Here is a 24,053-nt window from a genome sequence, read left to right on the forward strand (position 1 = left end):
ACTCCTCTATGCACTCGATATGTCCGATTTTAAAATAGCTTTTCGGATGAAGCACATTTTGCAATATTCTAAGTACATAGCCCAGCCATCACGGCTAGCTATTTAGACACCCGGCAAGATTAGCCTTCACCATAATAACATTTCCTATAAGAAAAATGTTCTTACCTATCCTGTTCTTCGTCAGAATGCACGCCCAGGACTTCTACTTCAATAACAAATGTAGGTTTGGTCCCAAATAATCCATAGTTATATCCAAATAGCGTCGTTTTGTTCGTGCGTTCTAGACACTATACGAATGGTAATCCACGGTCGCGCGCATGGCGCATGGCGTGACAAAAAATGTCTAAATATTCCATTACCGTACTTCGAAGCATGTCAACCGCTGTTTAAAACCAATTTTTATGCCATTTATCTCGTAGAAAAGCGATAATATTCCGACCGGGAATCTGCAATAAACTAAACAGCCGAATTAAAATACTCCACGGGGGCTAATCGCGCACGCGCCTCATTCCATTGTCACCTAATGGGACACTTGGATAAGGTGATAATCTGTTTCAGCCTGAGGCTGCCTCGTCAACCTTCATGATTTTCCCGGGTCCTGAGAGCCTATTGGAGCCCTGGGAATTGTCACGTTACAGCTAAGATCCTTACTCTTCAATAAACAGATGCAAGACGCACGACTCCTTGTCAAACAGGCCACTTCCTGCATGAAACCTTGTCAGGTTTTTGCCTGCCATAGGAGTTCTGTTATACTCACAGACACCATTCAAACAGTTTAAAAAACTTTAGGGTGTTTTCTATCCAAACCTGAACAATAATATGCATATTCTAGCTTCTGAGTTGGTGTAGGAGGCAGTTAAAAATGGGCACATATTTTTTCCAAAATTCTCAATACTGCCCCCTAGCCCAAACAGGTTAAAATATGTAAAACTGCCTAGGTAAAGAATTGTGAAATTTCCATCACTACTTTTATTTTCCTTCATGCTAGTTGCTTAGAAAATGGCTGTGTGGTTATTGTGTCGATGTACTCTCCTAACATAATCCAATGTTTTGCTTTCGCTGTAAAGCCTTTTGGAAATCGGACAACGTGGTTCGATTCAGGAGAAGTGTATCTATAAAATGGTGTAAAATAGTCCTATGTTTGAGAACTTTGAATTATGACATTTTGTGGTTTTAAATCTGGCGCTCTGATTTTTCACTGGCTGTTGAATAGGGTGGGACGATTTTGTCCTCTGTGATTGCCAACAAGGGTTTTGCCACCAAGTACTAAGTCATGTTTTGCAGAGGGGTCAAATACTTATTTCCCTCATTAAAATGCAAATCATTTTATAACATTTTTAACATGCGTTTTTCTGGATTTTTTTGTTGTTATTCTGTCTCTCACTGTTCAAATAAACCTTCCATTAAAATGATAGACTGATAATTTCTTTGTCAGTGGGCAAACGTACAAAATCAGCAAGGGATCAAATACTTTTTTCCCCCTCACTGTATATTTTCTACAGCTTGTTAACACCTATTTCCACTAGGTGTACTGCAATGGTGGAGAGGGAGAGAGAGAGAACGAGAGAGAAAGAACGAGAGAGGCAGGAGGCAGAGGCAGAGGCAGAGGAAGAGTGTGTGAGTGTGTGTGTGTGGGGTCATTGTGTCCAGCGCATGTTTCCTATCTCCCTCCCCCTCCGCCTCCTCCTCATCATCCCCGTCCATTCCTCTTCACTGCAATCAGCTTCTCTGAATCCCCTTGCTACCTCGCCAAGGCACATTTAAGTCACAGGGTTGCCACAGATAGAGCCACACAAGCAGAGATATGTAGAGACACGCATGCACACACACACACACACACACACACACACACACACACACACACACACACACACACACACACTCCATTAGCACATTTGTTCTGCTGCGAGCTGCTTAAGAAGCTGTCATATCTTGACTTCAAAGACAACAGTCGCTCACCACAAAGCTGAACCAGCTTCCTCTTCCACTCACATAGATTCAAACCAGAAACAGTCCTCAGAAGCAACTGGTTAAGATGGGCAGACAGTGGAATGGACATGTCTGCAGACAGACAGATTTATTTTAGTCTAGGAATAGACTTAAAGGGATGAAGAGCTGCAACCATTGAGGTAAAGACAGAAGAAGTGAAGAGTTCAGAGTAGGAAACAATAATGAATTATTTATGTTTCTGGTCCTTCAAGGGGACATTCCTTCCACACCTCAGCACGGTTATAGCCTTCATGAACAACCAAAGACATCCCTCATCCCACAAGGCACGGTACCCTATGGCAACATACACTGAGTGAACAAAACATTAGGAACAACTTGATACACACGGAAACTGTTGAGCGTGAAAAATCCAGCAGCAATGCAACCTACTACCATACCCAGTTCAAAGGCACTGAAATATTTTGTCTTGCCCATTCACCCTCTGAATGGCACACATATACAATCAATGCCTCAAGGCTTAAAAATCCTTCTTTAACATGTCTTCTCCCATTCATCTACACTGATTGAAGTGGATTTAACAGGTGACATCAATAAGGGATCATAGCTTTCACCGGGATTCACCTGGTCAGGTCAATGTCATGGAAAGAGCAGGTATTCAGGTAACTTGGTGTACATTACAATACAGCACAAGTTCTTTCCCCAGGAACAGATATGTTTGGAGAGACACAAGTGAGATAACATCAGGGGAAGCCTCGAAACCATGCATCGACCTCCTAGTCTGTTTCTCACAGACTGACATCACCATGGTGACACACAACACACAGTGCATTCGGAAAGTATTCGGACCTCTTCACCCTTTTTCCCACATTTTGCAATACTTTCCCAAATGTACAGTCATGGCCAAACGTTTGAGAATGACACAAATATTAATTTTCACAAAGTCTGCTGCCTCAGTTTGTATGATGGCAATTTTCATACATGCCAGAATGTTATGAAGAGTGATCAGATGAATTGCAATTAATTGCAAAGTCCCTCTTTGCCATGCAAATGAACTGAATCCCCCCAAAAACATTTTCACTGCATTTCAGCCCTGCCACAAAAGGACCAGCAGACATAATGTCAGTGATTCTCTCGTTAACACAGGTGTGAGTGTTGACGAGGACAAGGCTGGAGATCACTCTGTCATGCTGATTGAGTTCGAATAACAGACTGGAAGCATCAAAAGAAGCGTGGTGCTTGGAATCATTGTTCTTCCTCTGTCAACCATGGCTACCTGCAAGGAAACATTGCTTTGCACAAAAAGAGCTTCACAGGCAAGGATATTGCTGCCAGTAGGATTGTACCTGAATCAACAATTCATCGGATCATCAAGAACTTCAAGGAGAGCGGTCCAATTGTTGTGAAGAAGACTTCAGGGTGCCCAAGAAAGTCCAGCAAGCGCCAGGACCGTCTCCTAAAGTTAATTAAGCTGCGGGATCGGGGCACCACCAGTACAGAGCTTGCTCAGGAATGGCAGCAGGCAGGTGTGAGTGCATCTGCACACACAGTGAGACAAAGACTTTTAGAGGATGGCCTGGTGTCAAGAAGGGCAGCAAAGAAGCCACTTCTCTCCAGGAAAAACATCAGGGACAGACTGATATTCTGCAAAAGGTATAGGGATTGGACTGCTGAGGACTGGGGTAAAGTAATTTTCTCTGATGAATCCCCTTTCCGATTGTTTGGGGCATCCGGAAAAAAAGCTTGTCCGGAGAAGACAAGGTGAGCGCTACCATCAGTCCTGTGTCATGCCAACAGTAAAGCATCCTGAGACCATTCATGTGTGGGGTTGCTTCTCAGCCAAGGGAGTGGGCTCACTCACAATTTTGCCTAAGAATACAGCCATGAATAAAGAATGGTACCAATACATCCTCCGAGAACTTCTCCCAACCATCCAGGAACAGTTTGGTGACAAACAATGTGTTTTCCACCATGATGAAGCACCTTGCCATAATGCAAAAGTGATAACTAAGTGGCTCGGGAAAATAAAACATTGATATTTTGGGTCCATGGCCAGGAAACTCCCCAGACCTTAATCCCATTGAGAACTTGTGGTCAATCCTCAAGGGGCGAGTGGACAAACAAAAACCCACAAATTCTGACAAACTCCAAGCATTGATTATGCAAGAATGGGCTGCCATCAGTCAGGATGTGGCCCAGAAGTTAATTGACAGCATGCCAGGGCGGATTGCAGAGGTCTTGAAAGTATTGACTCTTTGCATCAACTTCATGTAATTGTCAATAAAAGCCTTTGACACTTATGAAATGCTTGTAATTATACTTCAGTATTCCATAGTAACATCTGACAAAAATATCTAAAGACACTGAAGCAGCAAACTTTGTGGAAATTCATATTTGTGTCATTCTCAAAGCTTTTGGCCACGACTGTACTGTACATCTTAAACCCCCATAAAACATACAGTATACATGTCCAATCATAATGTGACCCATTTTGGAAAATAGGTAAATAGGAAAATAGAAAAATAATCCTGCAGCAGGATTGAAATGTATAATTTCAGCCAGGGGGCAGCTGGGCTGTTCAATGCAGCACCATACCTAGGGGGCTATGGTTAGGGGTAGGCTCTGCAAACCACCTGACCTCATATCATCAAGTACTCTCACAGCTTGCTAGAGCATTGTGAACTGCAGTAATGCAGTGGTATGAGCAGCATGCTTCGGCTATGAGCATCATGAGTTTGCACCCAGTGCTGGGACATTGTTTTGACACTTTGTATGAATTGTTTTGGTTTTTAATAACATACTGTTATTATTTAACCAATCCAAAGGACACTGCATACCTGCCTCCAAAGTCACCTACCTTAGTAGGTAACACTTTTCCACTAGTTTACTGCCATTTGGGAAGGTATTCAAAGGCACCATTCTCATTCCACAGAGCGTGAGACGTTTGCAGTCACATTGTAGCCACTATAGCAAAGTGAGCAACTAGTACTAGCAATTCACAATTCAGTGAAACAACTATGCAAAAATGGAAATATCTGACATGAAAAACAAGTAAGCAAGTAACATAATCGATCTCCCCTCAGTACCTGTTCATGAACGAAGTTGACACCAACCAGAATAATTATTGTACAGTATAGGGTCCTCCTCTCACATATTGCTCCGTCTGCTACTCCATCGTTGTGGACAAAACATGTACATTTGCGCCCATTATATCATACAGGCAATGTTTTGAGAAAGCTAAATAAGCTATTTTACAGACTGTTTAAGAAAAATGAACAGCCAGAATGGTGGTGTTTCACTGGGATGCTAATATCGCAACAGAGCTGCTTTTTCCCCCTTAATGGGTAGGCTTGTATTGTGATTAATTCATACAATTATCACACACGGGTCACGTTATTAAATTACACCGATGTTCAAGACAACATTGTTTAATATTCATTGATAACTGATATTAAAAGGTGATACGATGCATTCTAAATAGATTAGAAGGAAAGGCTACTTCATCCTAATGTAAACTAAATGTCCAATATAATTATATAAATGCATATCAAACAGGAATATATTTTAAATGAAATGCATACAGAATTGTGATATCACCGATGCCTTTCTCTCTCATTGCAGGGGACTAGACAGATGAACTGCCGTCACCAGCTGGCCAAGCCTCAAAACTAGAAACATGTGGAGACATCAACACTTGTAATGTTTGAATAAATGTCAACATTTGTATTGGTTTTCCTGCATCTGTGCATGAGTCCTTAAAACACAGTCCATTGTACAAAATAAGTAATTCCCAAGTACAGGAGGGCAAATTTAGTCATGACAGCCACATGTTTTTTTCCCATACACAGGACAGGGGTTTGCAGGTACAATAACACCTAATTCAACTAAAGTGGTCTAAATTGAAGACCTGCACAGGGAGCATACCCCTGGGACAGAAATCACATCTGTATCTTAGAATGAGCTTATTAAACTACAATGCCCAGACAAATCCGCATGATAAACAATAACATGGGTGAATCTATTTCCAGCTAACACTGTGATGTTGCACACTCCTGAATAATATCGTGGCATGTGGTGATTATCCTGGTGCCTGGGAGGTTCACAACAAGTTATTTACATCTGTAGGGTGTCAGGTTGGGATGTCCTTTAACCTGGATCAAGCAGAGACAAGGGGGAGAAATGAACCTCACTGCTGAAATTTCAGTGCTTGTTCAAGTTGCTGAAGCCACAACTACCTATATTAATGTGCAATCGTTTGGTTAATAGTTTTGCATATTTTTAGGCTTGTTCAAATTGTTTACACTATGAGTAGAACAACTTAGCCTCTAATGTTAACTAGTAACACTAACCCCAATGGTGCAACACAATAGGGGAAGGGAAATTGGCAAGAAAAAGTTAGCTAACGTTAGCTAGGTAAACAGACACTGCATGCAGCTAGCTAGCAAAACAGACTCATCAACAGAATGCACAAATAACTTGGCTGGATAGAAAGCCAAGATTGAATAGAACACTTCTGGATGCTACATTTTTCATCAGATGTTGTTAAAATGTCTTACCTCTAAATGAGTCGGGCAGGACTGTTATCTCCTGCCAAGCCAATAATGTATTTCCTTGTTTACCACGGCAAATCTACTGTGGCAATTTATATGAATGGACACTGATGTTGGTGTAGCCTACTGACTGTTATTATTTTATTATTTGTATTATCTAAACGTGTCTTGTATGGTCATTTCTTATCAAGATTGGGGGTAAAATCCACATCCACAGATGAAAATCCACAGATCCACAGATGATGCAATCTCTATTGCACTCCACACTGCCCTTTCCCACCTGGACTAAACAAACACCTATACGCAACCAAGACAGAAAGATAAACGTGGTCAGAGACCCACTAAAGTAGCACTGCCACCTCAAGAGTCTGAGCCTGCCTGGCAGGGTTGGTCCAACAAAGCCAAAGCTCCCGGATGGGTGAGCATAATATACAAGTAATCTTACAAAGCCACTAATGAGAACCTTGGTGACCATGTACCTAACAGTTGGGAATTTTGGTGGGTTGCCCTCACCCAGGTAGTGGCAGTGCTGGAAAAACTAGCTGCAGTAACCCATGGGGAGGGGGTCACACTCGGGCAATCAGAGAAGGGGCAAATTATTGTGACCCTGGTGGCACAAAATATTCAAAAGGTCTGATTGCACAGAGATGCTTGGTAAAATGGTCACAACGGGGGACCAGTATCTGTGTGTGTATAATGGTAGGGGTGTGTATCTGAGCACCATAAGCTTGGACTTATCTCCCCTGGCTTGCTCAATTTTTCATGCCCTCTCAAACAGCGACAACAGTACACATATTTGCACATCAAGTCATCACTTGAGTTGGGCTCGGGGATGGAACAGCTGTTGAACATCTGAGTTTGTGATTGTTTGTGGGGAAAGGGTGGGGAGTGTGCATGTGTGCGTGTGTGTATCCCACATCTGTTGCTATGGGGTAACGATTTTAGGGACAATACAAGATGAATCACAATAATTGATAGCCAAAACAATAATTGCTTGCCAAAAATGTCATTTTTGTAATGCCAATCCTGGTTATAGATCACAATCCTTCATTTGAACTGCTTACATTAGTATACATATTATTATTTAATTGTGGAAATAACTTAAGATATGCATGATTTTTTAAATAGGCCAAAAAAGGCCCAACCCCCTTTCCAAGGCGGCCCGGTTCCGAGAGAGATACACGGCGAACCATGGCATTTCACATAAAAATGGCAGTTTTGTGTGCAAAGTATAGGAGTACTATAAGTGAGAGTAGTTTCTAAATGTACCAACGTTAAGTGTCTCTGTCCCTCTCTCTCTCGGCCTCTCCATGTCTTTTGTAACAAGCAGCCATATTGTTGTCAGTCCGCTAGGAACCTGTTTTTAACTTATTAAGTGTGTATGTTTCTCCTGTGTTACCATTTAATTAGCTAGTAAATAAATAATTAAACCAATTTCTGTAGTACTGAATCATAAGTAAGGGTTGAGTTTATTACAGATGCAAGGAGGTTACAACTGTTCAGAATGATGATATCATACTAGGTTATGATTAATAAGTTGACTGTTTATAGATGTAATAGGTAAAGACCTTTAGAGTTTAATTCGGGAGATGGTAACTCTTTAAAGAAACACTCTCGTGGTGCCCCAGATCCTAATGAGTTAATTGTTACATGATTAATTTAATTGGGTAACAATTAGACATATTTAGGTAATTAGATAAATAACAGTCTTCAGATTAATGTTAAAGTCAAGTCACAACAGGAAAGTATGAATATCATGGATATATTGAATATATTGGAACTAGTGGATATATGGAGGCTTAAATATCCTGGCCTAGTGAGATATACATGGAGGAGGCTCAATCAAGCTTGACTGCTTTCTTATGTCATTCTCGCTGGCACCAAAGTAAAACAAAAAGTGTTGATAGGAGACAGAATGTGGTTAGACCATTAAATAATTGGCCTAAACATTATTCTTACAGTATTTCCACGTGGTCGAGGATATTGGACATTTTATCAAAGCCTTTATTATGACAACTTGTTTTTAACCAGGACAGAAGAATTTACAACTGACTTTTTATGACTTAACATAGATACTGAAGATCCCCTTATTGTATGGGATACTTTTAAATGTGCCTTTAGAGGCCATGCAAATCAATACTCATCTTTAAAACAAAAGCAATTTAGGTCAAAATAATTCATATTAACTAAATAAATAGAGGGACTAACAGTACAGATAGATAGCAAAAAAACTGTACCATAGAGGCACAGAATACGTTAGAGGGGTAAAAAGAAATGGAGGAACTTATTCAAGAAAGATCAAGTGTAGTAAATATATTATAAAAATAAAGTCAACTGGGTGAAACATGGTGAAAAATGCACCAAATTATTGTTTTTTATCTTCAACATATAAATGCTACAAAAAAAGAATTCACGGAAATGTGTTACAAATGACGGAGTCACCAATGATTCACCAAACAATATTTTCAAAAAGGAAGCAAAGTACCAAAACTGTTGGGGCTAGGGGGCAGTGTTTGCACGGCTGGATAAAAAACATACCCGATTTAATCCGGTTACTACTCCTGCCCAGAAACTAGAATATGCATATAATTACTAGATTTGGATAGAAAACACTCTAAAGTTTCTAAAACTGTTTGAATGGTGTCTGTGAGTATAACAGAACTCATATGGCAGGCCAAAACCTGAGAAGATTCCATGCAGGAAGTGCCAAGTCTGACAATATGTTGTCCTTCTAGGTTATCTCTATCAAAAATACAGCATCTCTGCTGTAACGTGACATTTTCTAAGGCTTCCATTGGCTCTCAGAAGGCGCCAGAAAGTGGAATGAGAGCTCTGCATCTGTGGGCTAAGTACGGCAGCTCTGTTTCTTACTGGCCTGCCTGGGGACAGTGACACTGGAGATGCGCGTTCATGTGAATTCTCCATTTTGTTCTTTCAGTCTTTGAATGAATACAACGTCGCCCGGTTGGAATATTATCGCTATTTTACGAGAAAAATCGCATAAAAATGTATTTTAAACAGCATTTGACATAATGGCCGGGCTATCTACTCAGAATATTGCAAAATGTGCTTTCGCCGAAAAGCTATTTTAAAATCTGACACCGCGATTGCATAAAGGAGTTCTGTATCTATAATTCTTAAAATAATTGTTATGTATTTTGTAAACGTTTATCGTGAGTAAATTCACCGGAAGTTTGCGGTGGGTATGCTAGTTCTGAACATCACATGCTAATGTAAAAAGCTGTTTTTTGATATAAATATGAACTTGATTGAACAAAACATGCATGTATTGTATAACATCATGTCCTAGGAGTGTCATCTGATGAAGATCATCAAAGGTTAGTGCTGCATTTAGCTGTGGTTTTGGTTTTTGTGACATTATATGCATGCTTTGAAAATGGCTGTGTGATTATTTTTGGCAGGGTACTCTCCTGACATAATCTAATGTTTTGCCTTCGCTGTAAAGCCTTTTTGAAATAGGACAGTGTGGTTAGATTAACAAGAGTCTTGTCTTTAAAATGGTGTAAAATAGTGATATGTTTGAGAAATTGAAGTTATCGCATTTATGAGGTATTTGTATTTTGCGCCACACGATTCCACTGGCTGTTGACTAGGTGGGACGCAAGCGTCCCGCCTTGCCCAGGCAGGTTAAGCATATGTTTTTGTTTCAGACTCCTCCATTTCCACTAACTAAAGTTCATTGTAAGGATTGTTTTTCTATTAATAATAATAAATGAACAGCTGTACAGAGACTCATGTGAAGGCCAAATTACAGAGGAGGAACTTCTTGATGCAATTAAAGTCTTTAAGTCCAGGAAAGCTCTAGGGCTGGATAGCATACCAGTAGAGGTATATCAAACCTTTTTTGATGTACTCAGAGGACCGTTATTAGCATGTTTTAACCACTCCTATATAAAAAATGTAGATTATCAGATACTCAACAAGGTCTAATTTTGTTATTACTGAAACAGGAACCAAGTGTTAAATATAATTATCCAGTCCATTGAAAATATTGGAGGCCCTTTACACTTCAGTACTGCAATAACTAGAGGAAAATGCATAGGCATAGAATTAAAAAGGTATTGTCAGATATTATTCATCCTAATCAGACAGTCTTTTAAAATGGATGATATATTGGAGACAATATAAGAAAAGTACTGCAAACAATAGAACACTATGAAAAATCTGAGAAACCAGTCCTGGTATTCATAGCTGATTTGGAAAATACTTTTGATAAAGTATGACAGGAATTTATATATAAATACCTGGAATATTTGCATTTTGCAGAAACTCTTATACAATGGGTTAAAGTTAAGTATAGTAACCCTGGGTGTAAACTAGTAAATAATAGCTACTTCTCAGAAAGTATTAACCTCTATGGGCTAGGTGGGACGCTAGCGTGCCCATCAACAGCAGGTGCATTTCAAGAGCGGCAAATTTGAATCCAAATAAATGTCAAAATTCAAATTTTTCAAACATACAACTATTTTACACCCTTTGAAAGATAAACATCTCCTTAATCTAACCACGTTTTACGATTTCAAAAAGGTTTTACGGCGAAAGCATAAATTTAGAGTATGTTAGGACAGTACATTTACAAGAGTTGTGTGTAATGTTTTGTCAAGTCAAAGACAGGGTCACCAAAACCATAAAACCAGCTAAAATGATGCACTAACCTTTTACAATCTCCATCAGATGACACTCCTAGGACATTATGTTAGACAATGCATGCATTTTTTGTTCTATCAAGTTCATATTTATATCCAAAAACAGCGTTTTACTATGGCATTGATGTTGAGGAAATCGTTTCCCTCCAATAACCGGCAGTCAAGTCAGCGTCACAAATTAAATAATTAAAATTAGAAAACATTGGTAAAATATTATATTGTCATTTAAAGAATTATAGATTTACATCTCTTGAACGCAATCAACTTGCCAGATTTAAAAATAACCTTACTGGGAAATCACACTTTGCAATAATCTGAGCACTGCGCCCAGAAAAATACGCGTTGCGATACAGACTAGACGTCATGTTGGGGAGATCTAAAATCGAAAATACTATGTAAATAATCCATTACCTTTGATTCTCTTCATCAGATGTCACTTCCAGGTATCACAGGTCCATAACGAATGTAGTTTTGTTCAAAAAAGCTCATCATTTATGTCCAAAAATCTCCGTCTTGTTAGCACATGATCTAAGCCAGCCGGACTTCTCGTCATGAACGAGGGGAAAAAATATATTTACGTTCGTTCAAACATGTCAAACGTTGTATAGCATAAATCATTAGGGCCTTTTTTAACCAGAACATGAATAATATTCAAGGTGGACGAATGCATACTCTTTTATAACGTATTGGAACGAGGGTACCCAACATGAACTCGCGCGCCAGGTGTCTAATGGGACATCATCGTTCCATGGCTCTTGTTCGGTCAGATCTCCCTCCAGAAGACTCAAAACACTTTGTAAAGGCTGGTGACATCTAGTGGAAGCAATAGGAAGTGCCAAAATATTCCTCAGCCCCTGTGTTTTTCAATGGGATAGGTTTAAAGGTAATACAATACATCAGGTATCCACTTCCTGTCAGAAAATGTCTCAGGGTTTTGCCTGCCAAATGAGTTCTGTTATACTCACAGACACCATTCAAACAGTTTTAGAAACTTTAGAGTGTTTTCTATCCATATATAATAAGTATATGCATATTCTAGTTACTGGGTAGGATTAGTAACCAGATTAAATCGGGTACATTTTTTTTATCCAGACGTGCAAATGCTGCCCCCTAGCCCTAACAGGTTTTAAACTGTCAAAAGGAGTAAAACAAGGTTGTCCACTGTTGACATATCTATTTATTATGGCCATTGAAATGTAAGCTATTAAAATCAGATACGACAATAATATCAAGGAGCTAGACATCCAGGGCTTAAAAAGGTGTCACTGGTGTCATTGTACGCTGATTCATGTTTTCTTTTAAATCCACAATTTGTTTCCCTCCACAGCCTCATAGAGGATCTAAATATTTTGTTTAACCTCTCTGGATTACAACCAAATTATGATAAGTATACTATATTATGTATTGGATCACCAAAAAAATACAACTTTTACATTACCGTGTAGTTTACCAATAAAATGGTCTGACAGGGATGTGGACATACTCGGTATTCATATCCTAATTTTTGTCTTTTTTTATCTCACTACATTTGAATAGAAAGTTAGCAAAAATAGATAAGTTATTGCAACCATAGAAATGAAAATAGCTGTCTATTTGTGAAAAAATCAGCCTGATTAACTCTTTAGTCATATCCCAGTTTACTTATTTGCTTATGGCCTTGCCTATACCTAGCGACTTGTTTTTTAAAATTATATGAGCAGAAAATATTATATTTAATTTGGAACAGCAAGCTAGACAAAATTAAATGGGGCTATTTATATGAATTCAGAGGGAATAAATTATTAAATATTTAAGCATTACTAAAGGATTCAGTCATACAAAAGTTATATTTAAATTCAAACTGGTTCTCTAGCAGTTTAGTAAGAATGTCTCACCCCATGTTCAAGAATGGCCTTTTTCCCTTTTTTACAACCTCTCACTTTCGGTTATTTGAACATGAAAGCATCTCCAAAATATAGCTTTTTTAAAAACAAGCCATAGAAGGTTGGTTGCAATTTCAGTTTAATCCACCAGAAAAGAGAATAAATATTACAATAAATATTACAACAAATATTATTGTTGAACTCAAATATAATAATCAATAAAAAATGTAAAATAAATGTATAATTTTTTTAAAGCAGAAAACTCTTTGTAAATTGTATCATAAATAGGACTAGTGGAGTTATGTCACACATGCATCTAACAAAAATATATGGAAATGTCTGCTCTACTCAAAATTACAACCAACTAATTGCAGCATTACCGCAAAAATGGAAGAGGCAAGAGAAAGCAAATAACTTGTCTGTCTGCCCTGCATTGAAGACCAAAATTGGTAAAATAAAATTCTGATAAATAACAAAGTATACCAGCTTCATTTAAAGACCAAACAATGTACAGCTGTGCCATATAGATTGCAAAATATTTGGGAAAATATTTTTGATGTACCAATTCCATGGCACATGGTTTATGAACTGATACATCATTTAAATTATTATACAAAATTCTTGCAACCATAGGTTGCAATATGGGGGATTCAACCATCCCAGCTCTGCATATTTTGCTGCGAAGAGACAGAATCATTAGATCATTTGTTTTGGTATTGTCCATAAGTAGCTTGTTTTTGGTCATAGGAATGGCTGAAGAATTGGAAAATGTACCTGCATCTAACTCTGCAAATAGCACTGCCGTGTGATTTAAAATGTCATAGTCAATTGATCAATCATATAATAACACTCTTAGCAAAAATATTTATCTTTAATTTACTATCTGTGGAAACTATGAGAATAGAAATGTTCAGAACGTTTTTGAAACATCACAGCACAGTTGAAAAATATATGGCAAATAGAAATCAAAACGGGATGGTTTTCAGAGATAGATGGGAGGGATAGAGTGGAGCTGAAGGGTGAGACTAAAAATAACAAGATAACTAATGTAAAGTATACTGTGTCCGTAAAATATATTTAGATTCAAAACTTTGTGAAATAGCAAAGTTGAAAAATATATGACAAATAGAAATCAAAACTGGATGGTGTTCAGAGATAGATGGGAGGGGTTGAGTGGAGCTGAAGGATGTGACTAAAAACAAACAAAAGATAACTATTGTAAAATATACTGTGTCCGTAAAATGTATGTAGTATGTATAAGCTGGAAGTAGAAGCCTAAGTGTTGTTGTCCATTAGTTTACTCCAATTAGGGAGGGGTGGTAAGGTTAGTGGAAAATAAATATATATTTTATATATTGTATATATTTAAAAAAAATATATATGGGGGATTGGATATGATGCAGATTTATCTGCAATATTAAAGCTTAATTCTGTGCAATGACTACCGCTCAGAGTTCAACAACATAGTGCCCTTCAAGCTCATCACTAAACTAAGGACCCTGGGACTGAACACCACCCTCTGCAACAGGAACCTGGACTTCCTGACAGTCCGTCCCCAGGTGGCGAGGGTAGGCAACAACACATCCGCCACGCTGTTCCTCAACATGGGGCCCCACAGGGGTGTGTGCTTATTTCCTTCCTGTACACCCTGTTCACCCACGACCTCAGCACCATCATTAAGGTTGCCGATGACACAACGGTGGTAGGCCTTATCACCGACAACGATGAGACAGCCTATAGGGAGGAGGTCAGAGACCTGGCAGTGTGGTGCCAGTACAACAACCTCTCCCTCAACATCAGTAAGGCAAAGGAGCTGACCATGGACTATAGGAAATGAAGGGCCGAGCGCGCCCCCATTCACATTGACGGGGCTGTATTGGAGCGTTTCGAGAGCTTTAAGTTCCTCTGTGTCCACATCACTAAGGACCTATCATGGTCCAAACACACCAACACAATCGTGAAGAGGGCATGACAATGCCTCTTCCCCCTCAGGAAGCTGAAAAGATTTGGCATGGGCCTTCAGATCCTCCAAAAGTAATACAGCTGCACAACTGAGAGCATCTTGACTGGCTGCACCACTGAGAGCATCTTGACTGGCTGCATCACCGTTTGGTATGGCAACTGCTTGGCATATGACCGCAAGGCACTACACAGGGTAGTGCGTACGGTCCAGTACATCACCACCAAGTCATACTCTGTTCCCACATAGCAATCGGTACTGGAGAGCCAAGTCTGGGACCAAAAGGCTACACAACAGCTTCTAACCCCAAGACAGAAGACTGCTTTTGACCTCCTGTGTTGTTTTTGCACTGATATTATTGCACTGGCTCTATGCACACTCACTGGACTCTACCCACATAGTCACACATACTACACTGACACTCCAACACACACATTCACACTCTACATACAGTTGAAGTCGGAAGTTTACTTTGACTTCGGTTGGAGTAATTAAAAATATTTTTTCAACCACTCCACAAATTTCTTGTTAATTAACAAACTATCATTTTGGCAAGTCTGTTAGGACATCTACTTTGTGCATGACACAAGTCATTTTTCCAACAATTGTTTACAGACAGATTATTTCACTTATAATTCACCGTATAAGAATTCCAGTGGGTCAAAGGTTTACATACACCAAGTTGACTGTGCCTTTAAACAGCTTGGAAAATTCCAGAAAATTATGTCATGGCTTTAGAAGCTTCTGTTAGGCTAATTGACATCATTTGAGTCAATTGGAGGTGTACCTGTGGATGTATTTGAAGGCCTACCTTCAAACCCAGTACCTCTTTGCTTGACATCATGGGAAAATCAAAAGAAATCAGCCAAGACCTCAGGAAAAAAATGTGTAGACCTCCACAAGTCTGGTTCATCCTTGGGAGCAATTTCCAAATGCCTGAAGGTTCATCTGTAGAAACAATAGTACGCAAGTATAAACACCATGAACCATGCAGCCATCATAGCGCTCAGAAAGGAGACTTGTTCTGTCTCCTAGAGATGAACGTACTTTGGTGCAAAAAGTGTAAATCAATCCCAAAACAGCAGCAAAGGACCTTGTGAAGATGCTGGAGGAAACGGGTACAAAAGTATATTTTTTCACAGTAAAACGGGTCCTATATCGACATAAACTGAAAGGCCGCTAAGCAAAGAAGAAGCCACTGCTCCAAAACCACCATAAAAAAGCCAGGCTATGGTTTGCAACTGCACATGGGGACAAAGATCGTACATTTTGGAGAAATGTCCTCTAGTCTGATGAAACAAAAATAGAAATGTTTGGCCATAATGACCATCATTATGTTTGGAGGAAAAAGAGGGAGGCTTGCAAGCCGAAGAACACCATCCCAACTGTGAAGCACGGGGGTGGCAGCATAATGTTGTGGGGGTGCTTTGCTGCAGGAGGGACTGGTGCACTTCACAAAATAGATGGCATGATGAGGCAGGAAAATGATGTTGATATATTGAAGCAACATCTCAAGACATCAGTCAGGAAGTTAAAGCTTGGTCACATATGGGTCTTCCAAATGGACAATGACCCCAAGTTTACTTCCAAAGTTGTGGCAAAACGGCTTAAGGACAACAAAGTCAAGGTATTGGAGTGGCCATCACAAAGCCCTGACCTCAATCCTATAGAAAAGTTGTGGGCAGAACTGAAAAAGCTTGTGCAAGCAAGGAGGCCTACAAACCTGACTCAGTTACACCAGCTCTGTCAGGAGGAATGGGTCAAAATTCACCCAACTTATTGTGGGAAGCTTGTGGAATGCTATCCACAACGTTTGACCCAAGTTAAACAATTTAAAGGCAATGCTACCAAATACTAATTGAGTGAATGTAAACTTCTGACCCACTGAGAATGTGATGAAAGAAATAAAAGTTGAAAACAATAATTCTCTCTGTTATTATTATTATTTCACATTCTTAAATAAAGTGGTGATCCTAACTGACCTAAAACAGGGAATTTTTACTAGGATTAAATGTCAGGAATTGTGAAAAACTGAGTTTAAATTTATTTGGCTAAGGTCTATGTAAACTTCCGACTTCAACTGTATGCTCACACACATGAATATTGATGCCACCCACATTTACTTGTAGACACTCTTTCACACTCTTCACAGACGCTGCTGCTATTCTGTTTATTATCTATCCTGATTGCCTAGTCACTTTTCCCCCTATCTACATGTACATATTACCTCAACTACCTCATACCTCTGCACATTGACTTGGTACCGGTACTCATTATTGTTATTTTCTTGTGTTAATATATATATTTTTTAGATCTCATTTGCAAAACACATTTTATCTTACTGTTTAACTCTGCATCGTTCGGAAAGAGCTCATAGGTAATCCTTTCACGGTAATTTCTAAACCTTTTGTATTCGCTGAATGTGACAATTTTGTTGTTGTTGAAAATAACGCTGGACTGTCCATATTTGAAATGTGTAACTACATCAAGTCAATTGGGGTATTGAGTTATTTCTACCAGAAGGGAATCGACATGGAAAACCTATATACTGAAAGAAGCAACCCTAAACTCTAGACCAGGCCACGGCTGAGTTCATTTGTAACTTTAGGATACACTAGACACTTCTATGTCGTAGCCTAATGGAGACCAATATCTATCTTGTGTTATAAAGCTGTATAAAACAACAGTTGTTGATGTGTATGGCTGCATTTCAGACACCTTTTTTACATTTAAATGTTGCAGCAATGAGACCCAGGACTAGAGTTTGAGCGTGTGAGCGATAACGTTATTTTGATAGCAAGCCCTGATCCCAATGACTCAACTGCCCCGTGTGGAGAGAAAGAGAACTGCTCATTTTCAGCCAATCACAAGGCTAATTTGAATTTCCTGATGCATCAGCAAAATTCTCTGCGACAAAATAGTGATTAAGTTAAGATCCGACATCTGTACGTCACTGTAAATGGGACATGTGGAGATAATGTCACGATAAGACCAAGACCAGAAACCTCTTCTTCTATACCTCACAGGCTGCTGTTGTGCGTGGTGCGCAGAGACGGCGTGTGCGTGAGCACGAAGCTCTCTGTGCACTGCTGGCTGCTGGAGGACAGCGACCTCCTGGGTGATCGCTGGAACCGGTTCCATCGGTTGAAGTAGCTGCCCGCGGTCCAGGTGCGCTGGCGCTTCCGCAGGTACTCCTTGTAGTTCTTGGTGAGCAGCGTGTAGAGGAAAGGGTTGATGCAGCTGTTGGAGTAGGTGAGACAGGTGGTCAAGTAGTTGATGTTGCGCTTGGACTTGGTGGAGAGATGGATGGAGGGCTGGAACTGACCCAGGAGCTGCCAGATCCAGAAGGGCAGGAAACAGGCCCAGAACAGCAGTACAATGGTGAAGATCAGATAGAGGACCTAAAGGATAGAGAAACACAAGATATAGATCAGCAAGAAGACCTACAGGACAGGGATTTACATGATTACAGCAATCAATCACATTAATTTGTTTTACCAAAGGATATTCCTTTGACATATCTAAATGATGGTAAGACAGAGGGAGATATTTAGTTTGATTGACATAAAGACACTTAGTTTAATTGACTGACCTTTTGGTTGGGTAGTTTCTTGGTCTGTTTGAAGGTTTCTGTCTGAGAGATCCAGTAGGTACGAGCCAGCCCGATGTAGAGAAAGCCAATGATCATCCCCGGAGCCACAATGCTGGTACAGAATAGGAAGGTGATATATACCTTATAGGACAGCTGTGAGATAGTTGGCTGGCACATGGCCTTGCTCCCCACCTTCATCATCTGAATACTGAGAATCATGGGTAAAGTCAGGACCAGGGAAGCCACCCACACGAGCACCGCAATGGCTTTGCGGTAGCTCTTTGACCGCTTGACTGTGTCCAGCGGTTTCAGCACGGCAAAGTATCTCTCCGTGCTCATGATGGTCAGCGTGAAAATGCTGGCGTGCATCGTCAGAAAATCCATGCTGATTAGAATCCTGCACCCAGCATCGCCAAAATACCAACCTTTCAGGAAGTATGTGCAGACCACGAATGGAATGGTCAACAGATAGAGGAGGTCAGCCAGGGCTAAGTTGATGATGTAAATATACATGGACGCCGCGAAACGCATGGAGTGACACATGACCACAAGGGTGTAGATGTTTCCGGAGACGCCAACCAGACACATGAGGGAGAGAATACAGCCTATTGTGAAGGTGGCGGCGGTGTCTTCGGGAGAGGAAGGGGTGGAGTCTAAAGGCAGGTCGGTGGCGTTGGGGATCAGCTCCATCAGGACCAGCAGGGGCTCCATGGATACTGTGGTCATCGCTACGGAGATAGAGGGGGAGGGGTTTAGTTTATTAACATCTTGCAGCAGCTACTCTTCTTGGGGTCCACATAAAATGTACAAATATTGGAAAGACACCAAGAGACAATAAAAATACTATTTACACACTATTCATATATATATTCATATATAAAGTACAGTTACATTTGATCTTTAGAAAGAGAAGTGCTGTGATACAAAATGTATTTTATTTATTAGTATTTTAAAGCTAACTTGTTTTTTGCCTGAGTAACCTCAGAGCGTTCCATGATGACATGGCTCTATACATAACTGAGCGACGCATTAGATCTGTTTTTAGGCTGGGTACAGGGAAGAAACCCGCAGTGTCGTGTCTTGTGGATCATTCTGTTTGAAGTGTATGCAAATAGATTATACAAGTGGTTAGGCATTTTCCTCACACAAATGTTTCTTAAAAATACAAGAAGAGAAGTAGTCAATTCCTCCTCAACACCTCAACCATGAAAGATTATTGTGATGTAAGTTCTGTGTGTGCAGTTAAGGGCAAGGCATACTGCTTTCTATGATTGGGTGAATGGGGGAGTAGGAGAGGAGAGATAAATAAACAAGTAAATTATTATTAGCATGTCTGCAATAACAACAGATGGATGCCATGTTCATTAGGGGCGAAGGAGAGGGAGGAATGGGAAATACATTTATATTTTCATTAACGATCGCTCCACCAAGGTCACCATTGGCTCCATGGATACCACATTCATCGCTGGAGAAAGGAGTGGAAGAGAGAGAGAAACAGAGAGAGAAAGTAGTAGTGGTGAAAGTGTTGCTAGACTGAACCAATTAGGATTAACAGTGAAGTCTCCCAGACCTTCATCAAATATAGCTAGCAATACACTTTCTGGTCTCACTAATGAAGATCTGGCAATGTGATGTAATGAACATAATTTGATATTTCTGGGCTATAATGTCTGTAGCCGAAACATTATTGGCAGGTTTCCCAGACCCAGATTAAGCCAATTCCTGGACTAAAAAGCACTTCCAATGGAGATTTTCTATTGCCTTTTCAGTCCAGGAGTAGACTTTAACTGGTTGTGGGAAACTGGCCCGTTAATCTAGAACAATCTCCGTGAACAATCTACATGAAATCAAATGCTGATTACGCTTCTATAATGGTAGAACAGCGATGAACCCCAGGAAAAATAAACAAAGCTAATCTTAGGGAGCATAAAAACATATTTATTCATACTTAAGTTCAAATGCACTGCAATTCTATTCAGCAATTGGGAACTGCAATCATGTTCCAGTACGGTTAGGTTGGCCAATATGGGGATAGTCTCAAAGACAGACCATAGACACAATATATAGCAGTACAATAATGACAAGATGGACGTTCAACTCTTATAAGAATAATGCATTTTATGCAACACTAAACTGCATTGACGGACTGGAATACAAATGTCAGTGACCTTAGCTGCAATAGTGGCTAACTGTACTGTGGTTTAACACAGGGTTCCAAAACGGTTCTTTGGCTGTCCCCATAGGAGAACCCTTTTTGGTTCCAGGTAGAACCCTTTTGGGTTCCATATAGAACCCTCTGTGGAAAGGGTTCTACATCAAAACCAAAGGGGTTCTATCTGGAACCAAAAAGGGTTCTTCAAAGGATTCTCCTATGGGAACAGCCGAAGAACCCTTTTAGGTTCTAGATAGAACCTTTTTTTTTCTAAAAGTGTAAGATCAGTATAATACCATTTAGGAATTAGATTTCCTGGTCCCTACCTGTACGCAAATTATTTGACGGATATTATTTACAAAATAATGTATTTCTTTTAAGACACATATTCATGTCATAAGTCAATGGTGCCACCTGTCAGTGATTTTAGTAGGCAGGATAATGAGGAAGTAAAAGGTTTTACTGGCCAGGTCTGTCTTAACCAGATCACAAGGTCTTCTAATGTGGACACAATCAGGATGTGGAAACAATCAGGATGTGGACACAATCAGGATGTGGACACAATCAGAATGTGGACACAATCAGGAGAAAATACGCATGTCAGTACCAGGTATAAATGAGGCTTTTATCTGCTCTGACAGAGCCTGGCAGCCTGTTGGAGTGCCAGGTGTGTGTGTGTGGTTGTGTGTGTGTTCGTGCGTACGTGCACATGTGTGTCAGGGGTGTCCCATTGAAATGTCTTTGAGGTAGAAGCTAACTGTCTTACCTTGATTGTTAGCTGCTGGATTGTTAGCTGACTGGATGCCTGAACAGAAAGATTTAGCATCTAGCTTCGTTAGCCTGTTGAACCATCACCTAGCTCACTCTGGTCCCCCAACTTCACATATACTGCAGGTATGTCTAGAGCCCAAAAAATCCACACAGATCCTTCAATGAATCTGGTGATCCTGTGCATTTCAATTGAGATAAATAAAAAATCCTGGATCTTGAGTTTGGCTAAGAAGAATCCTTTGCCGTAACACCACTGTCTTCATAGTTTAATTTACCATAGTATATAGTCTCAATCAAAAGGTGAATGATGAATCCGAGATCTGAAAAAAAAGGTGCCTTTTGAGCTGGACTAAAACTTATTCTACTCTCTCTGTCTCTCAGTGCAGCTTGAGAGTACCTTCCACAGGTTTGATTGACAGCTTCAACATGCCAGCGGAGAAATTAAATGTTGAAGCGGTAATGATTAGAAGAAAAAGGAACGTTTCCTCACGGGGAATAGAGAGTGACTGAGGTGACAAATCACATTAAGCTACAGCTGGTTACGGAGAATCCCCTTCACTGAGACACAGTGTCTGAGAGACTGAGAGAGAGAGGACGGAGGGGAGGGAGAGAGGGAGGGAGGAACGGAGAGGAGGGAGGGAGGGAGGGAGGGAGGGAGGGAGGGAGGGAGGGAGGGAGGGAGGGAGGGAGGGAGGGAGGGAGGGAGGGAGGGAGGGAGGGGCGGAGAGGAGGTAGGGGGGATACAGATAGAGAGCCACTCTCGCACACAAGAAGTAGGAGGGGAGAGAGAGCGAGAGAGAGAGAGATAATGGGTTGAGAGAGAGAGAATGGGTTGAGAGAGAGAGAATGGGTAGAGAGAGAGAGAGAATGGCTAGAGAGAGAGAGAGAATGGGTTGAGAGAGAGAGAGAGAGAGAATGGGTAGAGAGAAAGAAAGGGAGAGAGAGAGAGAGAAAGGGTTGAGAGAGCGAGAGAGAAAGAGAGCGAGAGAGAGAGAATGGGTTGAGAGAGCGAGAGAGAGAGATTGGGTTGAGAGAGAGAGAGAGGGAGAGAGAGAGAGAGATAGGGTTGAGAGAGCGAGAGAGAAAGATTGAGCTGAGAGAGAGAGAGAATGGGTTGAGAGAGCGAGAGAGAGAGAGACTGGGTTGAGAGAGAGAATGGGTAGAGATGAGGTTGGGTAGAGAGAGAGAGAGACTGGGTTGGGAGAGAGAGAATGGGTTGAGAGAGATTGGGTTGAGAGAGAGAGAGAATGGGTTGAGAGAGAGAAAAGAGAGAGAGACAAAGAAAGAGAGAGAGAGAGAGAGAGAGAGAGAGATGCAGAGACAGAGACACAGAGAGAGAGATTGGGTTGAGAGAGAGAGAATGGGTTGAGAAAGAGAGAGACAGAGAGAGAGACAGAGAGAGACAGAGAGAGAAAGAATGAGAGAGAGATTGGGTTGAGAGAGAGAGAATGGTTGAGACAGAGAGAGAGAGAGAGAGAGAGAGAGAGAGAGAAATAATGAGAGAGAGAATGGGTTGAGAGAGAGAAAAGAGAGAGCGAGAGAGACAGAGAGAGAGACAGAGAGAGAGACAGAGAGAGAGACAGAGACAGAGAGAGTGGGTTGAGAGAGAGAATGGGTTGAGAGAGAGAAAGAATGAGAGAGAGAAAGAATGAGAGAGAGATTGGGTTGAGAGAGAGAATGGGTTGAGAGAGAGAGAGAGAAAGAATGAGAGAGAGAAAGAATGAGAGAGAGATTGGGTTGAGAGAGAGAATGGGTTGAGAGAGAGAGAGAGAGAGAGAGAGAGAGAGAGAGAGAGAGAGCCTAGGTCATGGATTATGAGGAGGTATGCAGGAAGTGTGTTCTGCTCTCTCTCCTCTTCCAGCTCACCAGCTATTTCTGTGAAAAAGGGGGGGGGGGTGTGTGTGTGTGTGTGTGTGTGTGTGGTGTGTGTGGTGTCACAGGCAGATATACAACCCAGCTGGACTGACTGTCATTTAACACACTTATGCACACACATTCCACTGGACAAAAACTGGTTGAATCAACGTTGTTTTAGCGTAAATTGGCAACACATTGTGGCGTGTAATCTATGTGGAAAATACATTGAAATTGAAAACTGTTGATTTGATGGTGAAATTTCAAGAGCAGGATTTTGTCATAATGTGCAATTGTGAGAATGATTGTTGAGAAAAAAAACACAACAGGCTTGGCAGCACCTCCTGCTGGAGAACTGATCAATCTACAGCTACCCTTTTAGTCTGCCATCACAGGGGTTTAACCAAGCCCAGCTTAGCTATGACATTTGTCACTGACTATTACCAATGTGCTATTGTGAGAATGATTGTTGAGTGTTCTCCACTTAATAACTAAATCGATGCACTGTTGCTATGGATGTCATTCCAAAGGATAGGTTTAACAGAGCAAATTAAATGTGACCATACTTTATCACTAAGACTATTTAGGCCTGTATAGCATTTGCAGTCATCAACAACTATTGTTTCAATTCAACCCAGAATTCACCTAAAAATAGACAATACAATCGGCCTAGGGTTTCAAGCTCTGGTTGATTTAAC

General features: G+C 40.6%; 1 protein-coding gene across 1 annotated transcript; it reads right to left on the reverse strand.

Moving 5' to 3' along the window:
* Positions 1-13,147: 13,147 nt before the first annotated feature.
* On the reverse strand, positions 13,148-22,053 carry LOC106578906 (urotensin-2 receptor). Its single transcript, XM_014158149.3, has 3 exons — positions 21,497-22,053; positions 18,579-19,306; positions 13,148-18,387 (listed from the first exon to the last, which is right to left on the reverse strand). The coding sequence occupies exons 2-3, from the start codon at positions 19,302-19,304 to the stop codon at positions 18,007-18,009; spliced, it is 1,107 nt and encodes a 368-aa protein (XP_014013624.1). The 5' UTR covers positions 19,305-19,306; positions 21,497-22,053; the 3' UTR covers positions 13,148-18,006.
* Positions 22,054-24,053: the final 2,000 nt, after the last annotated feature.

This window comes from Salmo salar, chromosome 19, assembly GCF_965601325.2.
Source record: "Salmo salar chromosome 19, fSalSal1, whole genome shotgun sequence".
Lineage (NCBI taxonomy): Eukaryota > Metazoa > Chordata > Actinopteri > Salmoniformes > Salmonidae > Salmo > Salmo salar.